The sequence below is a fragment of the Miscanthus floridulus genome, chromosome 2 (genome assembly GCF_019320115.1).
Source record: "Miscanthus floridulus cultivar M001 chromosome 2, ASM1932011v1, whole genome shotgun sequence".
NCBI lineage: Eukaryota > Viridiplantae > Streptophyta > Magnoliopsida > Poales > Poaceae > Miscanthus > Miscanthus floridulus.
In genome coordinates, this window is record NC_089581.1 from 175,996,361 (window position 1) to 176,023,968 (window position 27,608).

The 27,608-nt window shown below is 44.4% G+C and overlaps 3 protein-coding genes across 3 annotated transcripts; 1 reads left to right on the forward strand and 2 right to left on the reverse strand.

Moving 5' to 3' along the window:
* Positions 1-1,072: 1,072 nt before the first annotated feature.
* On the reverse strand, positions 1,073-2,031 carry LOC136540790 (early nodulin-like protein 8). The gene is made up of 2 exons (XM_066532810.1): positions 1,667-2,031; positions 1,073-1,598 (listed from the first exon to the last, which is right to left on the reverse strand). Exons 1-2 carry the CDS (start codon positions 1,857-1,859, stop codon positions 1,207-1,209), a joined length of 585 nt encoding a protein of 194 aa, XP_066388907.1. The 5' UTR covers positions 1,860-2,031; the 3' UTR covers positions 1,073-1,206.
* Positions 2,032-3,564: 1,533 nt separating this feature from the next.
* LOC136540791 (mitochondrial import inner membrane translocase subunit TIM23-2-like) lies at positions 3,565-4,572 on the forward strand. Its single transcript, XM_066532811.1, has one exon. The coding sequence runs from the start codon at positions 3,661-3,663 to the stop codon at positions 4,252-4,254; it is 594 nt and encodes a 197-aa protein (XP_066388908.1). The 5' UTR covers positions 3,565-3,660; the 3' UTR covers positions 4,255-4,572.
* A 3,559-nt stretch (positions 4,573-8,131) lies between these two features.
* LOC136540792 (uncharacterized) lies at positions 8,132-12,116 on the reverse strand. The gene is made up of 8 exons (XM_066532812.1): positions 11,513-12,116; positions 11,249-11,393; positions 10,960-11,128; positions 9,610-9,880; positions 9,265-9,527; positions 8,964-9,179; positions 8,735-8,849; positions 8,132-8,601 (listed from the first exon to the last, which is right to left on the reverse strand). Exons 1-8 carry the CDS (start codon positions 11,661-11,663, stop codon positions 8,558-8,560), a joined length of 1,374 nt encoding a protein of 457 aa, XP_066388909.1. The 5' UTR covers positions 11,664-12,116; the 3' UTR covers positions 8,132-8,557.
* Positions 12,117-27,608: the final 15,492 nt, after the last annotated feature.

Sequence of the window (27,608 nt, forward strand, 5' to 3'; positions counted from 1 at the left end):
CTAAAAATAATGTGATTCTCACTGCCCCATAAGTCAAACAATTTTAAGTTTAACTAAATCTATACAAAAAATTACTAGCATTATAATACCAAAAAATATTATTAGATAGAATATACTTTTAGAGGAAACATATTTAAAGATATAAATGTGGATACTGTTTTTTTCTTTACAGTTTTGGTTAGATTTAAGAAAGCTTGACTGATTCTAAATCTAGAATTGTTTTTTTTAACAGAAGGAGTATTTATTTGATATCGATCATCCTGTTCGCTTGAGCTTATTCACAACTACTTCTTAGCCATGAAATATTATTTTTCTCTCAAAATATTTCAGCATCAACATAAGCTAAATTTCAGCATCAGCGAACAGAGTGATCATAGATGATGTTAGCCTGTTATCATTTTCTATGAAGTTGGTCAAACGACCGAGGGTGATTTTATGAATTGATTATTTTGGGACGGAGGAGTACGCTGATGTACTGACGATTCACCGGGCATTCATAGATGCCGTACTCTATTGCTCCGTCGGCTGGTGTCTGAGTGAATGCCCAAAATCATTGATCCGATGTTTCCTGAAACAGTTCCCGTTTCGTCCAGGCAGATGGATGCCTGACACGGACACCAGGGTACTACGGTGCTGTTGCGGATCGATCGCGATACAGTAGGTGTCAACACCCAGCCAGCCCGTCCTTTTGTGCGATGATTGATGAGTACACCGACACGATCCAGCACCTGTTCTAATGTTCTGTTCATCACTAGTTACCACCACCGCCATCGCATGTGGGTTGATCTGCCCCACCAGCTTACAGCCTAGCTAGTCGATCCATCCGCTAAGCTGATCTGATCATGGAGCGAGACGATTCAACTACTTGTCGGCGATGCTATAAACGCAAGGAGATCGAGAAGCGTGATCGATGCAAAAATGATCCGTGTCATCACTTGATTCTACTCTACAGTGGAATTAAATTTAATGGAACGAGATGTAGAAACCAACCCAAAAAAAAAATAAAAAATGGAACGATCGATGGTCATCCATCCAAACGAGGACCACCATTCAATTCAACGGAACAAATAACTGGACTCACTTCTCATTCCGCGAAAAATTCATTTCAACCCAAGAAAGAACTGGACTTACTCTCATTCCGCAAAAATGGAGATCTCAGAACTACATCGAGAGGTAGCTAATCAGCTAGCTACACATCAAATGTCATCAGAGGAGGATTTGGAGGGCGAAGCAGAGCGCGACGACGGATCCGGCGGCGGCGGCGCGGGGCGCGGGCGAGGCGCTGGCGCCTTCCGGCGCGGACGCGTACGCGGACCCGGCGGGCGGGTCGGCGGCTGGGGTGGGGGCGAGCGCGGCGAGGTCGGTGGCGGAGGGCTGGAGGTAGGTGCCGTTGGCCATGGGGACGTCGACCCAGAGCTTCTGGCCCTTGCGGCAGTGGCCCGGCGCGCCGCTGGCGTAGTAGGCGCGGCCCGGCGCGGTGAGGTTGAAGAACGAGTTGCCGTCGGCGAGCCTGGCCACGGGGCGCGACAGGTCGCAGGACGCGAAGGCCTCCGGCGCCAGCTGCAGCACCGAGTCCTGGCTCGGCGGGTACAGGAACCCTGCGACCGCGAGTGAGGCACTGAGGTGGCGGAGATGGGACGGCGGTGGATGGGGTTGGTTTGCTTACAGATGGAGTCGCCGAGCGCGAAGTGGATGGACTTGGCCCAGCGCTTGTAGACGTCGGGCTTGGACGGCGGCGGCACGCCCCAGGCGTCCAGGTCGCCCACCTTGTACACGGCGCCGGCGCAGCCGCCCACCAGGAGCAGGAGGAGCAGCAGCACCGGCGACGATGCCAATGCCGCCCGCGCACGCATCCTCATCCTCTGCTCGTGCTCGTGCTCGTGCCTCGTGGGGTAAGCGGCTGCTTTGCTTGCCGAGCGCCGCTGTCCTCTGGGCTCTGGCTGCTGCTTTCCCTTTGTGTCCCTCTCCCTCTCTCTTGTTGTTTATTTATGAGAGCAGAGGAGGCAGAGCAGGGCAGGCTTTGGACCGAGGTCTCGCGCAAGTGCAAGCGTGTGCAACGGGTGGACTTGGATTTGTGGATTTGGCTCCATGCCCCGTGCGTTGTTGTCGCGGTTCGGGCCATGTGTCCGGCCGGAATCCCCGGTGCCTACCGCCGCCGTCTCATTAAGAGCAAGTATAATAAACTGTAAGTCGACTAAATGCTGAGGTGGAGAAGAGAGGAGAGAAAAGAGAGAAGAAGCGGACTGTAAGCTTACAGCCGGTTTGAACACAAGAACCAAGAAAGTCTGTGAGAGAGACAAGTGGGCTATGTATTAACTGTAAATAGCCAACTACTATATGAATGAGCTAAGAAAAAACTAAAAATAAACCTTATAGCCAGCAAACCGGCTATATTATTAGCCTTACTCTACCAACGGCTAATCACGTCCACGGACGGCGTGGCAGTGGAAGACTGGAAGTGGAGTGGAGGCCAGTCCGGGCGGCACGGGGCGACCACGTCGCTCGCTTCGCTTGTTCCGGCTCGTGCAGCCTCCCGCTCCAGGCGGCCGGCTTGTACGTGTCAGACTGGCAAATAAAAAAAATCAGCAAGGACGAATGGACAATCTCACCCAGCAGGGAGAAAAGGATTGTCCGTGTAATCATGGATTCATTCACTCTGCTGCTCATACACAGACCTTAAAGAGTGTGTCCCAAAATCGCCCTGTCCTTTTAAATAGCAGTATTTTTTTCTCACACCAAATCAACACATAAGTGTTATTCTTGCTTTCCAAAGGGTTTAAATATTTTTAACTTTGATCAAATATATATAAGAAAATATAAATATTTATAGTACATAATTAGTATTATTAGATACATAGTTGAATCTATTTTCATAATAAACTTATTTGGATATACAAATATCGCTAATATTTTCTATAAAACTAGACAAACTTAAGAAAGTTTTGATCGTTTCTCTGGCTTATAAGCCGGCTGATGTTGTTTTGTTGTGAAAGAAAAATACTATATCATGGTTGATATGATCGAGCAAACAGGGTGTAGAAGTCTCATTTATCGAATATTTTTAAGTTTAACCAAATATATAAATTACTAATATTTATGAGATGTAATAAGTATCGTTGGATTAATTATGAAATATATTTTCATAATGAACCTATTTGAAGATAAAAATGTTGATAATATTTTCTACTCCCCCTTTCCAATTATAAGACGTTTTGATTTTTTTAAATATATATTGCTTATATCTAGACATAGTGTATCGTGTACAACAAAAGCTATGGATCTAAAAATTCAAAAACACTTATAATTTGGAATGAGGGAGTATACACTTAGTTAAAACTAGGACTGTTTGCCTTCTTGTGAAGAGATTTTCAATTTTTCGACGGATCGAATTTTCTCTTTGTCCGTTAGACACCGGCGGGCATCCTCGTCCTTGCTCAGACGCAGGCCTCCAAACTTCGGAAAGCCCAGCCCATAGTCTCGACCCTTCGTCCAAGTGGTTGGTCGGCGGCGCCAAAAATATCAGATGCGACGGGGGACCTCTTCGCAAATATAACCCGCACCGAATATACGCGGCGCGGCCAAGCTGCCGTGCCGTGCGCGACCCGAACCCTCCCTCCTCCCGTTTTCTTGCCTCCCACGCCGCCGCCGCCGGATCCCGCTATGGCCGACCCGCGGCTGTATCCCACGGGGTCCGGGTCCGACGACCGCCGCGACGCCGCCTACCCCGGCTCCGAGCGCCGCCTCTACAACCCGTACCAGGACCTCAACCTCCCCTACCGGCAGCTCTACGACCTTCCCACCTCCCCGGAGTTCCTTTTCAAGGAGGAGGCCGTCGCGCAGCACCGGTCCTGGGGCGAGAACCTCACCTACTACACGGGCGTCGGCTACCTCAGCGGCGCCGTGGCCGGGGCCGCGCTGGGGCTCCGCGACGCCGCCCGCGGCGCCGAGCCCGGGGAGCCCGCCAAGATCCGGGCCAACCGCGTCCTCAACTCCTGCGGCAGCTCGGGGCGCCGCGTCGGCAACACGCTCGGGGTCATCGGCCTCATGTACGCCGGGATCGAGAGCGCCATGGTCGCCGCGCGCGACCGCGACGACTGGATCAACAGCGTCGTGGCCGGGCTCGGCACCGGCGCGCTCTTCCGCGCTGCTAACGGGCCGCGCTCGGCAGTCGTCGCCGGGGCTGTCGGTGGGGTTCTTGCTGGCGCCGCCGCGGCTGCCAAGCAGGTTGGGAAGAGATACGTCCCCGCCCTCTGAATCTGATTGCGGTACTCTCCCTGCCCTGCCGTGATCAAAGTCAAAATCAATTCGTCGCGTGGATGTCATTTCTTCGTTTTCGTTAATTATTTGGGAAGAGTCATGTTCTTCTCAACACTCCTATATATTGTTGACAGCCATATGCTGGTACTATATATGTCAACGGTCTGATCTCATCGGATCACGAAATTTTTGGTCTGCCTTGCAATGTAACATTAGCTGCTAGCTGGTATCGACACAATAATACTGCTTATTGCATTATGCTGGATAACCCATGACATTGTGAAATGTAATGTTGAGTGTAGTGTAATTTTGCTAGATTCTCGCTGTTTTCCTATCTCTAAATATGAAATTCTTCGCCTGCCGGTTGTATGTGAAAAAAGGCATGTTTTGATCTATCAGTGAAATGTTTTAGAAGACAGATGTTGTGCTTCTTGAGTTCATGCATAGTTTGGTACTACCTCTGATCCAAAAATCGGTCATTTTACTTTTGTTCTAAGTGAAAGTTCTCTAACTCTGAACGAGTTTTTGTAGAAACATGTGCTGACATCTACAACGTCAAATAATTTCATTAGATCCAACTTTAAATGCCTTGATGGTGAATTTATCTGATATTGTGGGTGTTAATATATTTTTTCTGAAAACTTGGTCAGAGTTATAGAAGTTTGGCTTAAGACAGAACTAAAAAACCCACATTTGGGAACAGAGGGAATAGTAATTTGTTGACTGTATGTAGCACAATAACGTTCCGATCATAGCATATCATCCAGAAGTGATTCACATTGATAAATATGATCTTCATTTTCATCCTGACCTTTCTAGTTGGACTTGCGCATACAGCCTTGGTGTATCCCGGTGCTCTGAATATGATAAACAGTGATGTGATGTTCATACAGTTTTATAATATCCCAGTCACAGGATGTCATTCAGAAGTGAATCATATTGATAAATATGATCTTCATTTTGTATCCTGACCTTTCTAGTTGGACTTGTGCATACAGCCTTGGTGTATCCTGGTGCTCTGAATATGATAAACAGTGATGTGGTGTTCATATGGTTTTACAACATACCGGTCGCAAGATAAAAGTGATTCATATTGAATTATATTGATAAATATGATATTTTATTATTCATTTTGGATCCTGGCCATTCTTGTTGGACTTGCAAATAAAGCTGTGTATCCTGATGGTCTGAATATGATAAAGCAGTGATGTGGTTTTGATATGATTTACCAGTATCTGAGTCTTGCTTCAGTTTGAGAAACCCATTGTGTTGCACTCGAGTTGTGACTTGTGAGGTGCAACATATGAGCTTTATTTGCACACAGTCGTGTATCCTCATGGTCTGAATTATGATAAAATAGCGATGTGATTTTCATATGATTTTATCAGTATCTGGATCTTGCTTCAGATTGAGAAACCCATTGGGTTGGACTTGAGTTCTGAGGTGCTGTTGCGTATGAGCTTTATTTGCAAATAGTCGCATATCCTGATTGGTCTGAATATGATATAACAGCGGTGTGATTTTCATATGATTTATCAGTATCTGTGTCTTGCTTCAGTTTGAGAAACCCATCGGGGTGGAATTGAGTTGTGGGGTGCTGTTGCATATGTGAGCTTTTTCCTTGAGTCTCTGCATCAATGTTTAAAGTATCTTTCTTGTTCAGTGGTTTGATTTGTCCATCACCCCATGCCTACCGAAACACTGTTCATGTTGTATGGCTGCTGAAGCTGCAGGTATCTACTGCTTGCAAAGTTGCAATTGAACACTATGTGACTGCCCATGCCTGTCTTCGTTTCTTTGCAGTTCCAACTGTCGGGGTCCCCAATTAGGCCTCGTACAACAACAACAACAAAACCTTTAAGTCCCAAACAAGTTAGGGTAGGCTAGAGTTGAAACCCAACAGAAACAAGGTTCAGGCACGTGAATAGCTGTCTTTCAAGCACTCCTATCTAAGGCTAAGTCTTTGGGTATATTTCATCCTTTCAAGTCTTCTTTTATTGCCTCTATCCAAGTCAACTTCGGTCTTCCTCTGCCTCTCTTCACGTTACTATCCTGACTTAGGATTCTACTACGCACCGGTGCATCTGGAGGTCTCCGTTGCACATGTCCAAACCATCTCAACCGGTGTTGGACAAGCTTTTCTTCAATCGGCGCTACCCCTAATCTCTCACGTATATCATCGTTCCGAACTCGATCCCTTCTTGTATGCCCGCAAATCCAACGCAACATACGCATTTCTGCGACACTTAGCTGTTGAATATGTCGTCTTTTCGTAGGCCAACATTCTGCATCATACAACATAGCAGGTCTAATCGCCGTCCTATAAAACTTGCCTTTTAGCTTCTGTGGTACCCTTTTGTCACATAGGACACCAGACGCTTGCCGCCACTTCATCCCAATTAGGCCCCGTTTAGTCAAAAAAAAATTTGGGTTTTGACCACTGTAGCATTTTCGTTTGTATTTGGCAATTAGTGTCTAATTATGGACTAATTAGGTTCGAAAGTTTCGTCTCACGATTTCTCACCCAACTATGCAATTAGTTTTTTTTCATCTATATTTAGTACTCCATATATATGTCGCAAGATTTGATGTGACGGATACTGCGTAAAATTTTTTGGAATCTAAACGAGGCCTTAGTACTTATGCATATAAAACTGAAATGAGCGATAGCTTCAGTGATGGAGAGCATCATGATTCTTGTAATTGGAGCCATGTCGTCACAACCATTGCGCCTAGTCAACTTTTTTTTTACAACTAGACTATGCAGCTTTGAAACTGTGGCCATGTTTAGTTCACCCTAACTTTGACACTATACAAAAAGAAGATTCTCCGTCACATCAAATTTGTGGTACATGAATGGAGTATTAAATGTTGACGAAATCAAAAACTAATTGCACAGTTTAGTTGTACTTTGCGAGATGAACGTTTTAAGCCTAATTAGTCAACGATTGGACAATTATTACCAAATACAAACGAAATGCTACAGTGCGCTACAGTATCGCTGAAAATCCGGCGGCCACAATTCCGAGCGCAACTAAACGCGGCCTGTGATGGAGAGCATCATGATTCTTGTAATTGGAGCCATGTCTTCACAAAATATTTTTTTTTGAGATGTCTATTGCAAACGAATAATCAGAGCAAAATTACCATATCCTGTGAAATAGCTGTCTCTGACTTAAATCCGTGGTCCATACACTCCAAATGCATCGGAGTACACAACTTTTTCATAGAATATGTGGAGCCCGTTTTTCATAAAAAGGCAATAGTTCTTACAACGACCAAAGAAAATCTCAGAAAACAAAACCATAACTACTACTACTGTCCCAAAATAATCGTTTTTAGCTTTCTATACTTGTCCCGAAATAGATGACATTCTCATTTCTCAATGCATATTTCTCTTCTTCCAATATATCATCTCTCTCTCTTACCTTTTCGTTTCCTGTGGTACACCACACCTTTTTCATCTTTCTTCAACCACACCTTTTTCATCTTTCTTCAATCGATAATCCCCGTCCCTAGAGCTAAACACCACTTGTTATGCGACACCCTATCTCTATCTCTTTCCTTCTCGATTCCTATGGTGCACCACAATTTTTTTCATCTTTCTTTAATCCCCGTGCCTAGAGCTAAAACAACACTTGTTATGCAACGGAGGGAGTACGAGCAACCCACAAAATCAAGAGAAGCAAACTAAAAGGCTACGACTAGAAACCTCCTCTCACCAGACGGAGGACTAACCAGCCACAAGCAAGGGCGAGGGAGAAACGGCCATAAGCGGCGACCAAGTAGAGAGCCCGCAACACTAACAGCACCAGAATTGTCATCAGTCATCAGAGCAACGGCCATAAAGTACGCAATTCAAAGATACGCACACTGGTTCACAACACACTTTTGTCATGCTATATGTACATCAGCCAGAATTGTCATCAAATACAGTAATATAATGCTTTCAAGAATATATATACCGTATCGTTTAAACTGTAGAGTGAATAATTTTTAAAAATAATTGCAAGAAACAACAATGCGAAAAGCCCATATCGATTCGCCAACTCATCTAATCTTCTCGGGACATAGGTATAGCTCAATACTTGCTGAACTATATATTGCCCTGTGGATATAAGCAGATCCGAGGTGCAAACTAACAGCCTGGTCACATCTACACTACAGAAACGAAATTACAAACAAAAACAACTGGACTCTACTACATGGTTCTGACGTCCATCTTATTGCGCCGGTGGAAATGAATTGCAGTATGGATGCCGTCTTCATATCTGATTTGAACGTATGATTCTGTCGACACCTAAGGATTTAGTGGCTCATCTTCCTCGATCATTTCTTGTGCTTCTGCAAGGAATGTTACCCTATGGTTAGCAATGAAAAATGAACTAGGACATCTGAGTTTATCAGAGAGAACAATTTAAGCCTTCATAGGCACAGGATTGCTGGAATAGAGAAAGAGAATCAGAATATCACATACTAGTTGATGATTTGTGTAGATCAGAGACAACCATCAGCCGTCTCTGCAAGATTGCTGCCATGAAGAGGAAGATAGAACACATCCCAAACATGACAGTGATTGGGAATGCATTCACCTGCAAAGACAATGTCCACAGGCAAAGTGTTACTTGTGTGCTGACATTTCTGTACAATTCTTGCCAGCACAATTGAAGAGATTATAATAGTTGGACGAGGAAATGACTCCTTACATTGTAAAGCACCACACAAACAAACAAGTTGAGTGGTATGCGGAAGAAATTCATGATTGTGCTTCTTGCTTCCTCAGGAATGTACTGAGATCTCATCTTCATGATTGATGGCCAGAATATGCCAACACATGCCTCGAAGGTGCAGAAACCAAGAAGCTGAAGAGAACCTCCAACTGATATGCTGCCTCCTTTCACAGAAGATGTCGGCACTAGGATCTGTTTGGACATTATCAGCAAATAGACATTAGCAATGTTTCAAAGGCAGAGAATACCCAAGGAGTAGTGACTGACAAGTTCTTACATTGGTGACAACTGGGAGGACAAGGGTGACAGCCGATATCGAGAACACAATCTGCATATAACCTTCCACCTTGAGCTTTCGGGCTAATAGACGCGACGCAATGGAGCTACCCAACATGGATGACAGCATGAATGTAGCAAAAATAAAACCATGAGGAATGTCTTCTTCGTTTGGACTCAATGCTGGAGTCCATAGGAAGACAAATGTGTACATTGAGCCCTCAAACAATGACTGTATGGCTCCCAGCAATGCAATCTTTTCATCTGAAGATTCAGTGGACAATGTTAGAATGGTTTCATATGCATATTTGGTTCTCTGCAATCTGATGAGGTGGGTTAAGCATACCTGAAGCAATTGCCTTAGCTGCAACCTTGAACTGGGCCACCAGGTCCTTACTTTCAGATGGATCTCCATAGTTTTCACTCCATGAGGACATTATGATAGCCATGCCAATCGCCAGAAAGCATGCAGCCGCATCAAATGGAGCCACAGGACCAAAACCCAAGTTCTCAGCAAGAAGGTTTGCGAATAGCCCAGATACAATGGCAATTAAGCCATTCCCAAGGAAGATAGCTTTGGAGAATGTTATGGACAGCCACTGCGGGTCAAAACCTCTCTGTAAAAGAGAAAAGAAAGGTAAATATTCAGATTCAGTAGGGCCCTCCCCCCAGTTTGTGTTAAAAAAAAGGCAAATATTCAGTCTCTGTACAAACCAACAAGGTGCAATGTGTCCAGCCCCAGAATTCACAAATGCAAGATCATGTGGTATTAATAAAGCTTTTGCCGCAAGTGGAAGAGCATGGCATTTTGTATCACAGGCAGCAGCTACTGCACTAGATCCTTGGATTCTATTGATAATTATTATGGTCTGCGAATGAGACTAATGCCGCCAGGACATGGCCGAATAAAAGGACAATTCTCAATAAGACCATCCGTGATGGCTTTATTAAGACTGGGCCATGCTTGTTAAATGCTCGTCCTCTGGCCACGTCAGGTGACCCACCTGATCCACCGACACAAGTAGCAGAAATCAAACAAAACATAACATGGTGCCTTTCAGCTTGAATCCAGCAAGATTTTCCTCATTCTTTTCAGATCATGACAAAGCAAACAAAACATAACATGGTGCCTTTCAGCTTGAATCCAGCAAGATTTTCCTCATTCTTTTCAGATCATGACAAAGCCACATTTTACTGGGCTTATTAGCAGTCAAACATAACATGGACATTTGTTTGTTCTTAAAACTTCAAACAATCATGCTGCCACGTCAGTTCAATGTTCATTTTTTTAAATCGTACGTCAGTCAGCTCATTATATAAGTGCCCTATTGCATTTAGCAGTCAAACATCCAAGATCCAATACACTTAGCTGGCTTCAACGACAAGCATGTGATGAATAAATCTATAATCTAAACGGTGCTCCCACTCTAGTAATTTATTAACGACAAGGATTAGGAAAAGGCATTACTTAAGAGCAACACATTCCAAATATGCATACTCTATGCAGCTTCTACGACGTGGCTTCTGGATAAAGGCGCCGACAAAGAAAACCTTAGGATTAACGGCAAAGGCAGAGCAGCTCTAAAGTAGCAGTAATTCAGTGATGGAGACAGCAGCGGTAGTTCAGCGATGGAGACAAACAGACAGTGATAGGCAGATCTGGGGGGCAACTGGCAAGGCAATGGCAATGGGTTACCTTGTTGTGCTCGGCGACGAGCCACGACTCGAAAGCGGAGAAGAGTAGGGAGGTGGCGATGCCCCCGAGGATGCGGCCGATCATGAGGACCCTGTACTCGGGGGAGTGCTTGGTGATGCAGCTGAGGATGTAGCTGATGCAGTAGGTGATGCAGGCCCTCTTGCGGCCCCTAGAGGAGGCACACCACAAGCGATTCGTCAGTGAGAAGCCAAGCCACATTGGATTGGGATTGGGATTGGGATTGGAATAGGGGAAAGGAATCGCGGGGGAGGAGGGCGGGCGGGCGTACTGTTTGTCGGCGAGGGAGCCGACGATGGTGCCGAAGATCATGGAGGATCCGAAGCCGGCGATGAAGAGGCGGCCGATGTCGCCCTTGTCGAAGCCGTACTGGCTGTAGAGGTAGTACACGTAGGGGCCCTGCAGCCAGTCCCCGGCTGCACGAATCCATCCCATGCCATCACATCCCATTCGAGGCAAGGGCAACAAGCAACCATCAGAACCGCAACAGCATTCGCAGATCTAAACAAGGGAAGGACGGAACGAGGGGGCGTACACATCATGAGGGAGTAGACGAGGACGTAGTTGTTCTTGAAGGAGTTGAAGGCGGAGGTGGTGGCGACGCGGTCCTTGCCGCTCTTGCCGAGCTCGAGCCCCGCCACGACGGCGGCCAGCGCGCCGAACACGACGTAGTAGAACACCTCCATGGCCGCCCGCGCCGCCGCTCGCCGGAGGGAGGGAGGCCGGGGGGATGGATCGGTGGTGCGGTGCGCCTGGCCCTGGTTAATTATGGGTCCGGGGCTCGTCCCCCTCGCGGCGTCGATTTATCCGGGCTGGGAGGGACTCGCCCACTCCGTCCGGGGTGGTGGTGCGCCGAGCCGAGCGCGTCTCGTGTGCGGTGCGGCTTGCGCGTGAAAATTCCTCGTCGGGCAGTGCTGCAGCCACTGGGGACTGGACTGAGTGTGCGTGCGCCAAATCTTCGGCCGGGCCGCACCTCACCTGCACGTCTGCACCTGCTGGCTGCTGCTGGGGGTGATGGTCAGGCCACCGGCCACCGCCACCGCCGGGTCCGTGCTGGTGGGGATGGAAATCGAGTTGTTTACTCTTGGCGTGCTCTTGAGGGGTCCAATGGTGGGTGAGATTTTTATCTTGTTGTTTGTTGCAGCAATTTTGCTTTCCTAGGGTTTCAGAATTCAATATATAGAGGTAGTAGAATTATGGATGTGACGAAACTGGTTGCCTAACCGGCCACTCTACAGTCTACATTAGGGCTACCTAGTTCATTTTTCTCCTATAAATAACTACACATCCCAGAGTTTCAAGGAGTCAACTATTCTTTAAGTTCGATCAAATATATAAAGGAGAACTAATATTTGTATGATGTGTTAATATGTAAATGTTTTTTATAATGAGATATATTTTTCATAAAAATGTATTAGAATATGTAAATGTTGATAATATTTTCTATAAATCTAGCTAAACTCCTCGAAAGTTGAGATGTGCAGTTATTTGAATTTTACAATGTTTCAAATTGAAAATGGCAATTCATAATTCCTCCTCATGTCACAAATGCTCGTCGATTTCATTGTAATATGACTAACTTGTAGCCAAAACAAGTGCCAAGAACATTGTTCTCATCTACTCCTTAAGTGCCAAAAAAGTGTTACCAACTAGTAGTTGTGTCATGTTCATCTGACTAACTTGTAGCAAGATGATGGCTCTGATTTAACTCTAGAGTTCTCCTAATATTCTACGGCAACCCGGAGGTTTTCTCCTGCAAACCAAAATTTCAAAGTCTCGTGACTACATAGTTTGAGCTCATAAATGTGATGCCTCGAGAGACAAGGATAACCTCATTGACCCCTCCCTCCTTTCCCCTCTCTTCATTTCTTAGTTTTTGCTTGTAATCATTTGCCTTTTATCCTTTACTCTAGACCCCTGTCATGTAAATTCCTTAACAAGATTTACTTGTCGTTTTATAAGTACTGTGTTCTCATACACTCCCTCATCTTCTCATTTGATGTTCTAGGGTTTTTCAGATAAATTAGTGGAGGGGAGAAATGCTCCTAATAAAGTTCAGTCAACTTAATTATATTGCTATAGTTTCCTTAAGAAAAAAAGGTCCTCCTCTAACGCCATCTTTGTGCCACTGTTCAACATTTGTTGACTATATAGCAATGGACAACACGATTCCACACTCCGCTTGCCTCATCACGTGTGACTCTCTATTTGAAATTTGGATGGAGGGTTTTAAAAAGATATTCTAGACTAATTTAGCCAAAGATACAAATCAGAGACGGTGAAAGATCTTCCAAAAAATGAGACGGTGAAAGATGAAATACGAAAAACATCTTTTACTCTCTCCTTTTCTCAATTATAAGTCGATCTGGTTTTTTTGCTATATATCTCTTGCTATGCATCTAGATATACATTACGTCTAAATAATTTTGACTATACATTTAAAAAGCCTAGAACGACTTATAATTTAAAATAGAGAGAGTATGTGATATTATTATATATGAAGCGATTTGTAACGTCTCGTCTCTCCGAGGCCGGGCCCGCTTACATCTGGCAGCTTCTCTAAGATATAGACTGCCCTCACAGACCAACATAGGTCTTTTCTGCGCACTTTGTCCTCCCTCATGCGCACCCGGGAAGAACTTCCCAGTCGATCACCCATCGCTCCAGGCCAAGCACGCTTAACCTCGGAGTTATTTGCAGATGGGCTTCCGAAAAAGAAGTTACAACTTATTGGTATGAGTATCCTATTAATCCTGTTAAGCCCTGGGCCGGGATGTTACATCCTCACCCCCTTAAGAGATGTCCTCGTCGATCAATCCCAAGCCAAGAGCGTCCTCTCTTGGCCACGTCCGTGTGTCCAGAGCCAGCGCATGTGCCATGCTGTGTGACCACGCCGGATCCACACCAGCCATGCGCACCATGCCTGCGCAACTGCGACACACGCGCCCGTGAAACCGCGAGAGTCGGCTCTGATACCATTCTGTAACGTCTCGCCTCTCCGAGGCTGGGCCCGCTTACATATGGCAGCTTCTCTAAGATATAGACTGCCCTCACAGACCAACACAGGTCTTTTCTGCGCACTTTGTCCTCCCTTATGCGCACCCAGGAAGAACTTCCCAGTCAGTCACCCATCGTTCCAGGCCAAGCACGCTTAACCTCGGAGTTATTTACAGATGGGCTTCCGAAAAAGAAGTTGTAACTTATTAGTATGAGTATCCTATTAATCCTGTTAAGCCCTGAGTCGGGATGTTACACGATTGACTGGCATAACCTTATAAGATGAAAACAGGGTTACTCAAGGGAGTGTCGGTCGAGCAGCAAATGCCAGGACCATGCAATGGGCCGACAAATCTACCTTTGCTTTGATGCTGGCATAGTTGCATTGAGACAAAGGCCCTCGGAACCTTCGATAATTGGATGCGGTGCTGGGCCCATTGACCCATAGTGATCGCGTCACTGACTACTGGTGTATTCTCTATTAAGCAAATGAAGACTAAGGATATATATATGATATGATCTGCCTAACAGATCACTATCCACTCAGCTTTTGGATGCTTACTTGATCGCTTGAGTGGGGTAGTCAAATTCACACCCTTTTTTCCTAAAACAAAGACACTCAAGAGAGTGTCTGGTTAGGTTGATCTCCACCAAGTTGGTCCAACGGTCAATTTGGGTCTTTGATCCGTGCCTTGATCGGGGGCGTCAACCCAATCATGGTTGGTGGGCCCTCGTCGCGCAGCGCTATAAAGAGGAAGGTGGGGGGCTGGGGCACTGGGTATGAGGTTCATCGTAGCCGCTAACTTTCTACCAACATCCTAACCCTAGCTCGATCGATAGGGCAGCACTGACAGCGATGGGAGCACCACTGCCAGCACCACCGCCCTCATCATTGGATATACGCTGTCGAGACAAGCACCTCGGCGCCTTTACCGGAGCCACTCACCCCAGCGTCGACCTCATCACCGACTCCATGGCTTCATTCGCCTCCAAGCAGGACCGTCATACCCATCTACCTCTCTTCCCCTTTCTTCTTCCTCTCTAGTTCATGTACTAGGATAATCTACTTGTTTTTGCCATGATTAGTGAAGTTTCCACCTGCTAGATCTGCTCCTAATGATCCTATATTTCTAACAATGGTATCAGAGCGCCTACACTAGTGTGTAGATCTAATTTGGGGAAGAATATAGAAGGAGGTGAAACGAATTTTGATTCAGAAGAAACATAAACCCTAACCCTAACCCTAACACGAGAAGGGGCAAGGAAGGAGAGGGAGAGGAACCTATCTAGTCTTCCCCGCACCGTAGACATCTCGGTCGCGTGGGAGGAAGCACCCGCCGTCGCCTTGTCAGCACGCGGGAAGAAAGCTACCGCCGCTCGTCACCACGCGCGCGAGCCCTGGATAGGGCGCCGCCATAGGACTGCTCGATGGGGGGGGCGCTCACCCTCGGGCGAATGCGCGCGCCAGCGAAGGGGCCTACGGTGGCGCCGCCGCTCCTTTCCTCCAGCCGTGGTTGTCACTGTTTGAGTTGCTGCTGCTGAGAGAGAAGGGAGAAAGAGCAAACGAGTCAGGGTTTGGAGTGAGCTGGCCGCAACGGTGTTTTTTGTTTCGCCAAAGTGTGTGGCCCACCATCGATCTAGATCTGACAGCTGAGATCGACTAGGCTAGATTCAGCCCAGGCGGGAAGCCGAATTCCTGGCCCAGGCTCAGGTTGCGGCCTGGGCGCGGGGGAGCGCAGGGCTATGCAGGCGTTTTGATGGGCCACGTGCTGCCACTACGCGCTGGGCCACGGGCCGTCGAGAGCGCGCAGCGCGCGTGCGGGCCGCGGGCCACGAGTTCCAGCCTGGCCAAAATGAAAAGTTTGAGTCAGTTTAGTTTTATCATTTTCCAGAATAATTTTTGTTGAATTTTGTGAAGTTTTCATGTTCTATCTTTGCACAAATTTGAACCAACGGGAAAATTTGTTCAGAGAGTAGAAAAGTGTTTTAAAAAGCTTCTGAATAATATTATTTTAAGGTTATTTTCATGTTTTCGCTGCAAAATGACGATGTTTATAATCTTCTAATTAAATTCGAACCAACTAGATGATTTAATTTTGAAGAGTAGTAATATTTTTTTTTGTAAATTATGATATTGTTATTTTCTTATCAATGTTGATAATAGCAATATTATAATTTTTATTCATGAGATTTTATACATTAATTCTATTTCTGCCCAACGGTGATGTAGAATTAGTGTAGAAGAATGTTGTATGTTTTAATTTTGACCAATGTTAAATTAAGGCATATAATTATTATGTTAAATGTTTCTCACTTTCTCTGACGTTGTTTTTAGGCTACAAACCAAAGACGTTTATCTCGTCTATTTCGCCTCTCAATGGGAGCAAGTCTAATACATGGAGAAGCTTGAGATAGCACTTGCACTCTCTAACAATGATCTAGCACTTATCTCTCTGTGTCCCACTGAACCAGTGGATCCGGTGAGGAAAGCAAATGAGACTGATGCAGCTTTCGCTACTCGGTAGCGTGACCATGTAGAAGTGAGAATGAAGTATAATCTTGATCGTGCGAAGCGGGACAGTTCAAACCGTAAGTGTTTGATGGTGATTAAGGGCTCCATTGAGGATCCAATAAGAGGATCAATCCCAAAATGTACCACCGCCACTGAGTATCTCAAGAAGGTGAAGAGTCAGTTTACTGGCTCTTCAAATGCTTATAAAAGTACTCTTATTAAGAAGTTAGTTAATGAGAAATACTCTGGTGGGGGATTAGAGAGCATATATTGAAGATGAGCAACATAGCATCTAAGTTCAAGCCAATGGACTTGGGACTCAAGGATGAGTTCCTAATTCATTTGATTTTTTGCTTCTTTGCCCAAAGAGTATGAGACCTTTGTTGTGAACTACAACTTACAGCCAGATAAGTGGGACATCGAGAAGCTCATTGCAATGATGGTGCAAGAAGACTGGACACTGTCAGAAGGATTGTCTAGATTTTCTAAAGCACCTAATGAGAAAAGGTGAGGATATTATTACATTCGTAGATGAGTCCTTATATTTAAGTTATGCAAAATCTACTTGATGGATTGATTCAGGTGTAACTATTTGTCGGATACAGTGAGAAGGGGTACCCTAAGCAAGAACCAAAAAACGACTACTTAGACTTTGTAAAAGTCGAAACCAGCTAAACACCGCTGGCCTCGGCCGATTCTCCGACTCACCTGAGGCCCCCTCACCGCTGGCCTCGACCGACCCCCCACCAAGGGCCTCGGCCGGGCCGCCGACTCTCCGTCTCGCGCGAGGCAGGCTCGGCAGCACTCCACTGCCTCTTCCTTCACCCGCCCCTCTGACAAAACGTCGTGTCACATTAACTCAGCCAACTACTGCCCCTGACATCGGCCGCATGCTCGGCACAGTACAGCAGAATGGCCAACGGGACTGTTGACACAAAATGTGACGTACTGTGCCTCACACACAGCAAGCCGAAAAGCGTGGCTTCAATTGAGTTCCCGGGTGTTTCGTGATCCGAAAGCGTGCCAGTCAGTTTGACCTGAAAACTAACAAGGGATAAAACAATTAAATGTCAAACCGGAACATGTCGGGTAATACCGGACAGTTCCACATGTACGGCCCTGAAGCCACTTACAACGACATACGGCTATAGAGAGCTGTCTGCCAACAAATTCATAAATCATTCAGCTAATCGTAAGGTAAATGCACGTAAAGACCTAATTGCCGAATGCATGTGCATGGGAAGACACGTTTGAACAAGTGAAATTAATTATGAGTTAATGCATAACCAAGCTCGGCAATCCAACCGAATTGGGATCCATGAAGAAGGAACGTACAAATAAAAGCGATTAAACTAAACCAAAACCTGCATCTGCCGCACGATACCTAGTTTCGTTAAAGCTTAAACGTGATTAACATGCATGAACCCACAACATGTGACAATCTAGATTAAGACAATTCGGCCACTATGAGCATGTTATCTATTTTGCAAGGGTAATATAAGAATAGACAATGATCGTTGAAGCACGAGTAAAACCACAAGAGAAAGAAGTCCGAACAATATCAATCTAGATTGGGCAGAAGTGTGTTACAAATATATAAGAGGTTTAAAACATGCAACACTGGATAACTTAATGAATCTATTTAGATTTGCCATATCTAATATAGAGCCGATAACTATCTCGCCTTCACTAAGCATATGAGTAAACGCCTGCCGCACGGTATCTACTCATAAACGAAGCATAAGCAAAGACTTCTTGATTGTCAAGCAAAGATCCGCCGCACGACCATTGAAAACAAACAAGACTGCTTGCACCATGTCTAAATCCACCGCATGATACTAAACATGATAACAAGGTTGTCGGAACTTACGGAGGTCGACGGATCGATGATTCCTCTCGAAGAACTCGACGACACGACAAGAGGACTCGAAAGTTGGCACGGGGCCGGTTGTATTGATTTGGTTGTGTACCCTTCTTACAATGGTCGAGGGTCAACATTTATACCCTAGACAAAATGTGAGTCCTAAAGGACTACGATTTACAAAGGAACTTCTAAATAAACTTGGAAACTTACGATTCCTTACCCTAAACTTATAGATTCCTTTATTAATACAACTCTCATCTTTCCGATCGGTCTTGCCCGCCATCTTCTGTTTTCCCGAATGGAGTTACCGCCTTCCAGAATAACCGACCGCACAAGCATTTAGCCGACCGCTTGCGTTGTTTGCCGAACACCCTTCTTCCCGCATGTGGGTCTACCTGTCATCTTCCAGAATCGACCAAAATCCAGTGTTAACACATGCCCCCTCAATTTCGGGATAAAAGTTGTTTTATTCTGAAATTGACCACAAGCTCTTTCATCCTCCTAGGTCATCACCGTTCAAAACCGCAGCCGCTGCCCAAAAATTCAAGCTTTCAGCGCAACCTCGGACCTCCTTCCAATCTTCAATGGCGACCCAGGATGAAATTCCAGAGGTAAACTTCATTTATATTCGGCAACTTTCATCTCATCCTTCCGCTCCTCTTTTGATTTACTCCCCTCTGATTTCAATCATCTTCTAAAGGAGTACAAGAGCCAGATTTTGATCCCTTATGCTGCCAACCCCGACTCCTATTTCCTCGGCCCAATGGGAAATCCTGACCCTTCTGAAATCATTGAGAAGGAAACCCAAAGAATTCCTTTCAAGTCTGGGATCACCTCACCAAACCAGCCAAACACATTCAAGAATTGGCCATTTCCCCCAATCACTGGATGGCGTAACTGGTACAGGAGAATGTTGGAGAAGAGCAGCAGCCACTGGGAAAGTCAGGACATCAGTCATTGTCTGGAGTTATCTTTAGCAGAGACACCCAGGAATGATTCCCTTCTGATAGCACCTTCTCACTTTTGGTCTGACGCCACCAATGCCTTTATCTTTGGTCATGGTATTATGACCATCACTCTAGCCGACGTATTCATGATGACTGGTTTGAATGTGTCATTGCCAGTATATCCTTATAAGTACAAGAGCAAGAGTAATCAAAGAGCCATCAGTTCTGGATGTGGATGGATCAAACATATCCAGAACTATATGAATGCATCTGGCACCGTTTCTGATAAAGAGTTGAAAGCCTTCATGAATATGTGGCTATGCAGATTCATCTTCTGTGGAAAATCCAATGAACCAACCCTGAATCACATGGTAATGGCTGAAGACTTAGCTGCAGGCACCCAGATCCCATTAGGCAAATATCTTTTAGGGTCTGCTTATCATATGATGCATCAGATCACCCTTCAGATGCGCCACGGTGGAGAAATTTCTTGTGTAAATGGTCCCTGGTGGCTAATTCAAATGTGGCTCCAACTATATATGCATCAGATAACCCCTGTGAGCCTCTTCAACCTAAGTTTCCCCTCAGTTAACTATGCTGAAGGCAGCACAGCAAAGGTTAAGGCTTGTCAGACTTATGGGGAAGCAGCAGCATCTATAAGCATTGATATAGACATTGGTCATCTCTTCAAGCTATTTTTCAAAGGATTCGGCAATGTGCTCTGGTTTCCTTACAGAGAGAATGAAGATCTGACTTTGCCTTGCAAGTTTAGCTATGAAATTGGTTGTTCAGGCCAAGAATCCACAGAGATTTTCAACTCCTTTATCAAACCTTGCACTTTGCCAGCCAAATTTCATCATGGGAGATTAGTACAATCCACCTATGAATTCTATTATCCAAACATGGTGGCCAGACAATTAGGATGCGGCCAACTGTCTCCAAAATTCCTCTTCTCAACAATCATAAAATCAAGGGAAGTACTAACAGAAGGAATAGAAGCCAAGAAGGTCTTTGAATTAGGATGGGAATTACCAATATACGAACCATCTCCATTTGGGCTAATAGATGCTGCTCACCCTCTCTTTGTCTCTTGGTGGCAAGAATGGCATGCTCATGTCTTCAATATATCAGTTCATTCTTTATGCAAAAACTTGCAACCCGATTTTGCTTCTGACAGTGAGGTAATTTCACTATACCCATCATTTCTTGTTCTTGAATCCATTTCTTATTTTAACATCTGGTCATGCACAGGATCTTGAGTTTACTCCCCCTACCAAAGCAATTCAGTACTATCCGGCTGGCCCCAAACCTGCTCTGGGGTTTGATGCTCCAAACTTAAAGGAATTCATGAAAACTTCTGCAACTTTGGATTCAGCACCTCTAAAGGCACTCATGAGAACTCCTGCTACTTTAACTGCTGCATCTTCCAGAGGAAAAAGCAAAAGGAAAATACCTGAAAGTTTCCTCTTACCCAAGAAACCAAGGACCAAGAAAGCCAGATCATCCCTTAAGGCATGAACCTTTTGTTTTCTTATCAGTTCAACCATCTTATTTAGCAGTAAGCCTGACTACCTCTACACTCACTTCTTCCATTGCAGCCACAAGTCGAAATTCCCATACTGGGTAATACCTCAGCGCCTGCAGAACCAACCCCTGAAGTTTCTACTGAAGATGAAGAAATCCATGATAGCGAAACTTCAGAGACCCATGAAGCTGAAGGTTCAAAGGCTCATAAACCTGATGAGACTATAGGTAACACTGTTCAACCAATTCTCCTCTCCTTTCTCTTTAACAACATCTATCTCTTATGCTCATTATCATTTACTTTACTGAGAATAGATGAGATCTTAGATGAACTGGCAAGGGAAACTTCTCCTGATCAATCTCCAGACCCATCTCTTCCGAACCTTCAATCAAGTCCTCCAGCAAGCCAGGGTATAACCCATCCTGATGACCAATCAGCCTAACAGGTAATGCCTTGTCTCATACTATATTTTAGCAAAATTACCCAATCGGCTAACACCTTCTTTCTTCCTCTTTGTCTAGAAGAACATCACTAAACCGACCACCAGTTACTCCTTCTCTATTGAGGACTACATTATTGAGAAAGGTGAAGAGATCACTTCTCATCAAACTTTATCACTGGAGAATCAGGCTCGACTAAAAGAAGTGATTATTCTGCTGAATAAGGATACCATTAGTCTGGTTCAGGATGCAGACCAGATAAAAGACCTCCTTGAACTCATTGATCAAGATATCCCTTCTGCTCTCAAGGCTCCCCTAGAATCTGCAGCCCATCTTGATGATCACTTTGCTATGGTGAGAAGGGCAACCAAGAACATATCTTCGAGGGCCGCTCTGCAGAAGGATAGATCTTTGAAAAAGCTGGAGATTAAAGATCTTCACTCTCATATCCAGACTACGAGAAATTCCTTGGCAACCTTGGAGCCTGAACTGAAATCCATGGAGAATGAAAAAATTAGACTAGAAGCTCAACTAGCCGAACTGAATGCCAAAATTCAGTCTCACAGGGCCCATATAGCCAATCTGCCGAAGAACATAGAAGCAACTTCACTAAAGATAGCTTCGACCATCAAAGAAGACCAGCAGATCAAAAATAAGTTATCCAGCATCCAGAGTTCCAAAGATGAAGATCAAAAAGTGCTAGATAATGTTAGCCGAATCAGGATCGAGGCCATAGAAGCAATCAATCATCTTCTGAACCAGTAGACATTAGGCTTGTAATAAACTTTAAGTGTGATACCCTTTTTTCCTTGATTAAACAACTTTATGTTCACTTATTTTCATTCGTTCGGAAAAAAGCAATCGGCCATTTTCCCTTAAATTACTCGATTAGAATGTAGCCGATTGTCTCCATCCTTCCGATAACCGAACGAATCCAATCCAAATACTGTGAGGGTATAGCTGAACAATGTTGGCTCCAATAAATCATGGAGATATTCAAGTGACGTTCGACTTAACTCAGGCCTGGCCCAGTCCAGTAACGGCCCAGCCGAAAGGGAACAAACCTACTCCGCCGTTCGGGATTCTCGCCCCACAACCCCGTGGAATTCGCCACGATCTTTCGCTTCGGCTTATAAATAGACCTTTCCATTGGCCTTCATCACTATCTTTGCCTCAGCGTTCTCACATCCGTCTCTTCCACTTCCTCCATTCGATTCATTCCAGAAGGAAACCCTAACCTCCACTAAAGCAAATGACGAACAGTGGCAACCATGGCAAGCGTCCTACCGACGGAGAGGCTGAAGGAAGCAGAGCGTCGCGCTGCCGGCGTCGTGGGTATGATTCGGTTCTTTGCCCCCTTTGCAATCTCCTCGTTCATCTATTAATTCCGATTTCCCCTTCCTCATTCATCAGGATAAGAGTCATCAGCTCCAGCCAATACCATCTCCTTCCTCTAGTGTCGGCAACTCAACCGGGAACTCCATCATCCGGCTCCTCCGGATCTTCCAGCTCCTCAAGCTCTTACCATTCCAACCCTTGGGGTTCGGCAGAGCCAGTAGATGCACACCATCCATACTCTCACGAGGAGGCGCTCAAGTTTCGCCAGGAGAGGGACGAAGCCCGGGAGGAGCTAGGCGACGTATCCAAGAAGTTCGGCATCGATCAAGCCGAATGGGAGGATCAGCGGAAACAATTCTGCGACGCCATCACCGGTTTGATATCCTCACTTAGTTTCATCATCCTGACTTCCTTTGCTTGCCGACCCATTTCTTCTTTCATGCCCAGCTCTTTCCGTGGAGAATGACCGCTTGAAGACGGCGGCGAACAAGATTGCCGACAAGGTGAATGCTCAGGGGGAGACATCCGAGGCACGCCTTGATGCTGTGGACGGCCGCATTGATCAGGCCGTCATCCAAGGTGTGCACCTCGGCGCTTCTCTCGGGCTGGCGGCAATGACCTCCCAAACCAACGAGGACTACTCCTAGCCAGTTGGCTTCGTTGGAGGACGCCCGGACGAAGTCGACGACATCGATGAGCGTCTGGAGGCCTACGATGATCATGCTGCTGCCCTTGCCGAAATCACAAACCCCCAATCCGTCCTCAACAAGTTATTTGAGGAGTAGTTTGTATTAGGATGAACTTTATAAACAATCTCGTCTTTTGGAATAATATTTACTTCTTTGATTCTTTTCGGCAAAATTCCACTTGCGACTGTCAGAAAAAATGCTGAAAACAACCCAGTTTCAGACAAACATTTTTTGTGCTAGAGGCGATGCAAACTGCATCGGCTATTTTGTGCTAAAGGCGATATGAATGATATCGGCTATTCTCAGTCTTGTATCTGATTTTTAGGCTAAAGGCAATTTTTCCTTGTCGCTTTTCTGATCTACATTCACGAACCAACCTCAACATTGGGATAGTATTTCTTAATAAATCTTCCATTGATAGCTCTGGTAAACTCTTCCCCAAATAAAGTCTTCAATATGTATGCATTGCCAGGTACACACTCTACTATTCGGAAAGGACCTTCCCAATTTGGAGACCATTTGTCGAATGCTCTATCCTTTGTTCCAACCGGCAATACAGTTTTTCACACCAAATCTCCTTTTGCGAATTGCTTCAGCCTAACCCTTTTGTTATAATACTTGGCGACGCGTAATTTATTTTTCTCAATATTTTCTAATGCCTTAAGACGAATCAAATGTAAATCTTCCAACTCATCCATCATCAGATTCTTATAGTTTTCTTCTGCTAATTCTTTCTATAAAATAACTCGCCTTGATCCTGACCGCAGTTCCCATGGTAACACAGCATGATGTCCATAAACCAATTCATAGGGAGACATTTGAGTGGACCCATGACAAGCCATTCGGTAAGCCCACAATGCTTCATTAAGAACCAAGTGCCATTTCCTTGGTTTTTCATCAATCTTCTTCTGGATAATTTTAATCATAATCTTATTTGATGCTTCTGCCTGACCATTAGCTTGTGCATAATAGGGAGAAGAATTATACAACTTAATCCCCATACTTTTGGCAAAGTCACAGAATTCTGAAGAAGTAAATTGAGTTCCTTGATCAGTTGTTATAGTCTGAGGAATCCCAAATCTGTAAACTATATGTTCCTTAACAAAACTGATCATATTCTCTGACGTTACCTTCTTCAAAGGGATAGCTTCAACCCACTTGGTAAAATAATCCATGGCCAAGAGTACAAATTTGTGTCCCTTACTAGAAGGAGGATTGATCTGACCAATTAAATCTATACCCCACCCTCTGAACGGCCAAGGCTTGATTATAGGATTCATAGCAGACGCTGGAACCTTTTGAATATTGCCGAATTTCTAACAATTGTGACACCCTTTGTAATATTCAAAACAATCTTCCAACATAGTTGGCCAAAAATAACCAGTTCTCCTAATTATCCACTTCATCCGATAAGCTGACTGATGTGCACCACACAATCCTTCGTGAACCTCATATATCACTTTCTTGGCTTCTTCTTGACTTAAGCATTTGAGCAATACTCCATCGATGGACTTGTAATATAACTGATCATCAAGAAACACAAATTTGAGAGCTTTGTACCTGAGTTTTCGGGAAACCTTTTGAGATGGATTTTTCAGATAATTGGTAACTTCGTATCTCCAATCACCATCTACTTGATCAGTATTTAAAACATCTTCTTCTATAGCAAAAATCTCCCGATTCTCTCGATATCCAGAAGCAGCTTGAGCTAACTTATTTGCTTCTTCATTGCACTCTCTAGGGACATGATGCAAGGTTACTACCAAAAAATTCTTCAAAAGTTCTCTACATTCCTCATAATATTCTCTTAACACATTGTTCTTGCATTCATACTGACCATTCAATTGATTAATCACCAACTCAGAATCCCCAAAGATTTCGACAGCAGCGGCCTTTACTTCTATAAGAAGCCGAAGCCCTCTAATCAATGCTTCATACTCTGCCTGATTATTAGTAACATGAAATTCAATAGGAACCGCGTATTCAAAAGTCTTTCCTTGTGGGGAAATCAAGAGAATACCAGCACCACCACCTTTGTTACAAGATGATCCATCGAAGAACAAAGCCCAAGGCACAATGCTTACCACTTCAACAGAAAGATCCCGATGTTGGGTAATAAAATCGGCAATAATTTGACCCTTTACCGCCTTTGCCGATTCATATCTTAAATTAAATTCCGACAACGCTAAAATCCATTTGCCAATTCTTCCATTCAAAATCGGCATTGATAACATATGCTTGATTACATCAAAACTAGAAACCACCACACATTCGGAATTCAACAAATAGTGCCGAGATTTGGTACATGAGTAATATACACATAAGCAAAGTTTTTCTGCAGCCGAATACCTTGTTTCCGGGTCTAACAACTTTCGGCTAAGATAAGCTATGACTCTTTCTTTTCCTTCAAACTCCTGCATAAGGGCCGATCCTATCGTTAGGCTATCGGCCGCCACATACAACTTAAAAGGCTTGTCAAGTTGTGGAGGTACCAGCACAGGTGGTGCTTTCATATATTGTTTGATCTCATCAAAAGCCTTTTGTTGTATGTCACCCCATACAAATTTTTGATCTTTCTTGAGCTTCAATAAAGGGGAAAAGGGTAAAACTCTTTCTGAAAGATTGGATATGAATCTTCTTACAAAGTTGATTTTGCCTAACAATGATTGCAATTCTGTGAGATTAGTTGGCGGCACAACTTTGTCTATTGCTTCCATGCTCTTCTTACCAACTTCAATTCCTCCTTTATGAACTAAAAATCCCAAAAACTCACCAGCCGAAACTCCAAAGGCACATTTGTTTGGATTCATCTTCAAGCCATGCTTTCTTGTGCACTCCAGAGTCTTTCTTAAATCGGCTAAATGTCTTTCATGATTTCTAGACTTGACTACTACATCATCGATGTAGATTTCTACAATCTTGCCGATCAGCTCGTGAAAAATATAATTCATAGCTCTTTGATAAGTTGCACCGGCATTCTTTAACCCAAACGTCATGACTATCCATTCGAACAAACCAATATGACCAGGACATCTGAAAGCTGTTTTCGAAATATCTTCTATTGCCATAAAAATTTGGTTATAGCCAGCATTACCATCCATAAAACTAATGACCTCATAACCTGCTGCTGCATCTACCAGCAAATCGGCAACTGGCATTGGGTAACCATCCATGGGAGTTGCCTTATTAAGATTTCTGAAATCTATACAAACTCTCATTTTTCCATTTTTCTTGTATACCGGTACTATATTTGAAATCCACTCTACATACTTGCATGGCCGAATGAAGTTTGCTTCTATTAATCTTTCAACTTCCTTCTTTACATCGGCTAATACCTCCTCTTTGTATATCTTCCGTGGAGGTTGTTTGTAAGGACGAAATCCAGGTTTAATGGGTAATCGATGCTCAACAATGGAACGATCCAATCCAGGCATTTTCGTATAATCCCAAGCAAAACAATCTTTAAACTCTTTCAACAGGTTTATCAACTTTGATTTATATTCTGGGTCTAACTTTGCACTAATATACATCGGTCTTGGCTTAGAATCATCACCAACATTAATTTCTTCCAATTTATCAGCCGACATAAAACCATGTCCCAACTTTCCTTTGTTGCCATCGACAGGATTTCCCATTAAAAATTACTATGAGAGCCGACTGCTTGGATCGGCTGTTGGTCCTCGCTGAAAACATTCACAGGACCTTCTTTCCACACTTTTCCGGAGAAACAATCAACGCCTTCATATTCCCAATAGGTAGACTCTGTAGCAGCAACACTTACCGAATCATCAGCATGTACAATTTCAACATCATCTCCAATCCATTGAATGAGAATTTGATGCATGGTTGAAGGAATGCAGCAATTAGCATGGATCCAATCTCTGCCCAAGAGTAGACTATATGCCCCCTTGCCATCAATGACAAAAAAGGTAGTAATCAGAGTTTTCGATCCAATGGTCAACTCGACATGGATAGCACCTCGGGTATCGGAAGGATTGCCAGCAAAGTCTCTGAGCACCATGTCAGTTTTCAACAATTCTTCATTAGTCATCCCAAGTTTCCTGAAGGTAGTATAAGGCATGATATTGATAGCAGCCCCTCCATCGACAAACATCTTAGTTAAAGGCTTGCCATTGACATATCCCTTTAAATAGAGTGGTCTCAAGTGACGATTCTTGATTGGTTTATCAAAAACAGCCTGCTGTGTTAATACAAGCTGAGCCATCAAATCCTGACATTCACTTTCATCAAAATCAGAGTACACCTCTTCTTGGACATCTTGGCTTTCGGGAGCTATAAACTCTGATGGGAGGAAGAAA

What these genes read in the sequence shown, in the direction of transcription:
- LOC136540790 (XM_066532810.1), bottom strand. Translation starts at nt 1,859, where the DNA reads ATGAGGATGCGTGCGCGGGCGGCATTGGCATCGTCGCCGGTGCTGCTG. An exon ending in CGCGCTCGGCGACTCCATCT is followed by an intron (nt 1,599 to 1,666) that starts GTAAGCAAACCA and finishes TCGCGGTCGCAG; the next exon opens with GGTTCCTGTACCCGCCGAGC.
- LOC136540792 (XM_066532812.1), bottom strand. Translation starts at nt 11,663, where the DNA reads ATGGAGGTGTTCTACTACGTCGTGTTCGGCGCGCTGGCCGCCGTCGTG. An exon ending in AGCTAAGGCAATTGCTTCAG is followed by an intron (nt 9,528 to 9,609) that starts GTATGCTTAACC and finishes CTGAATCTTCAG; the next exon opens with ATGAAAAGATTGCATTGCTG. An exon ending in TTTGTGTGGTGCTTTACAAT is followed by an intron (nt 8,850 to 8,963) that starts GTAAGGAGTCAT and finishes TTGTCTTTGCAG; the next exon opens with GTGAATGCATTCCCAATCAC.
- LOC136540791 (XM_066532811.1), top strand. Translation starts at nt 3,661, where the DNA reads ATGGCCGACCCGCGGCTGTATCCCACGGGGTCCGGGTCCGACGACCGC.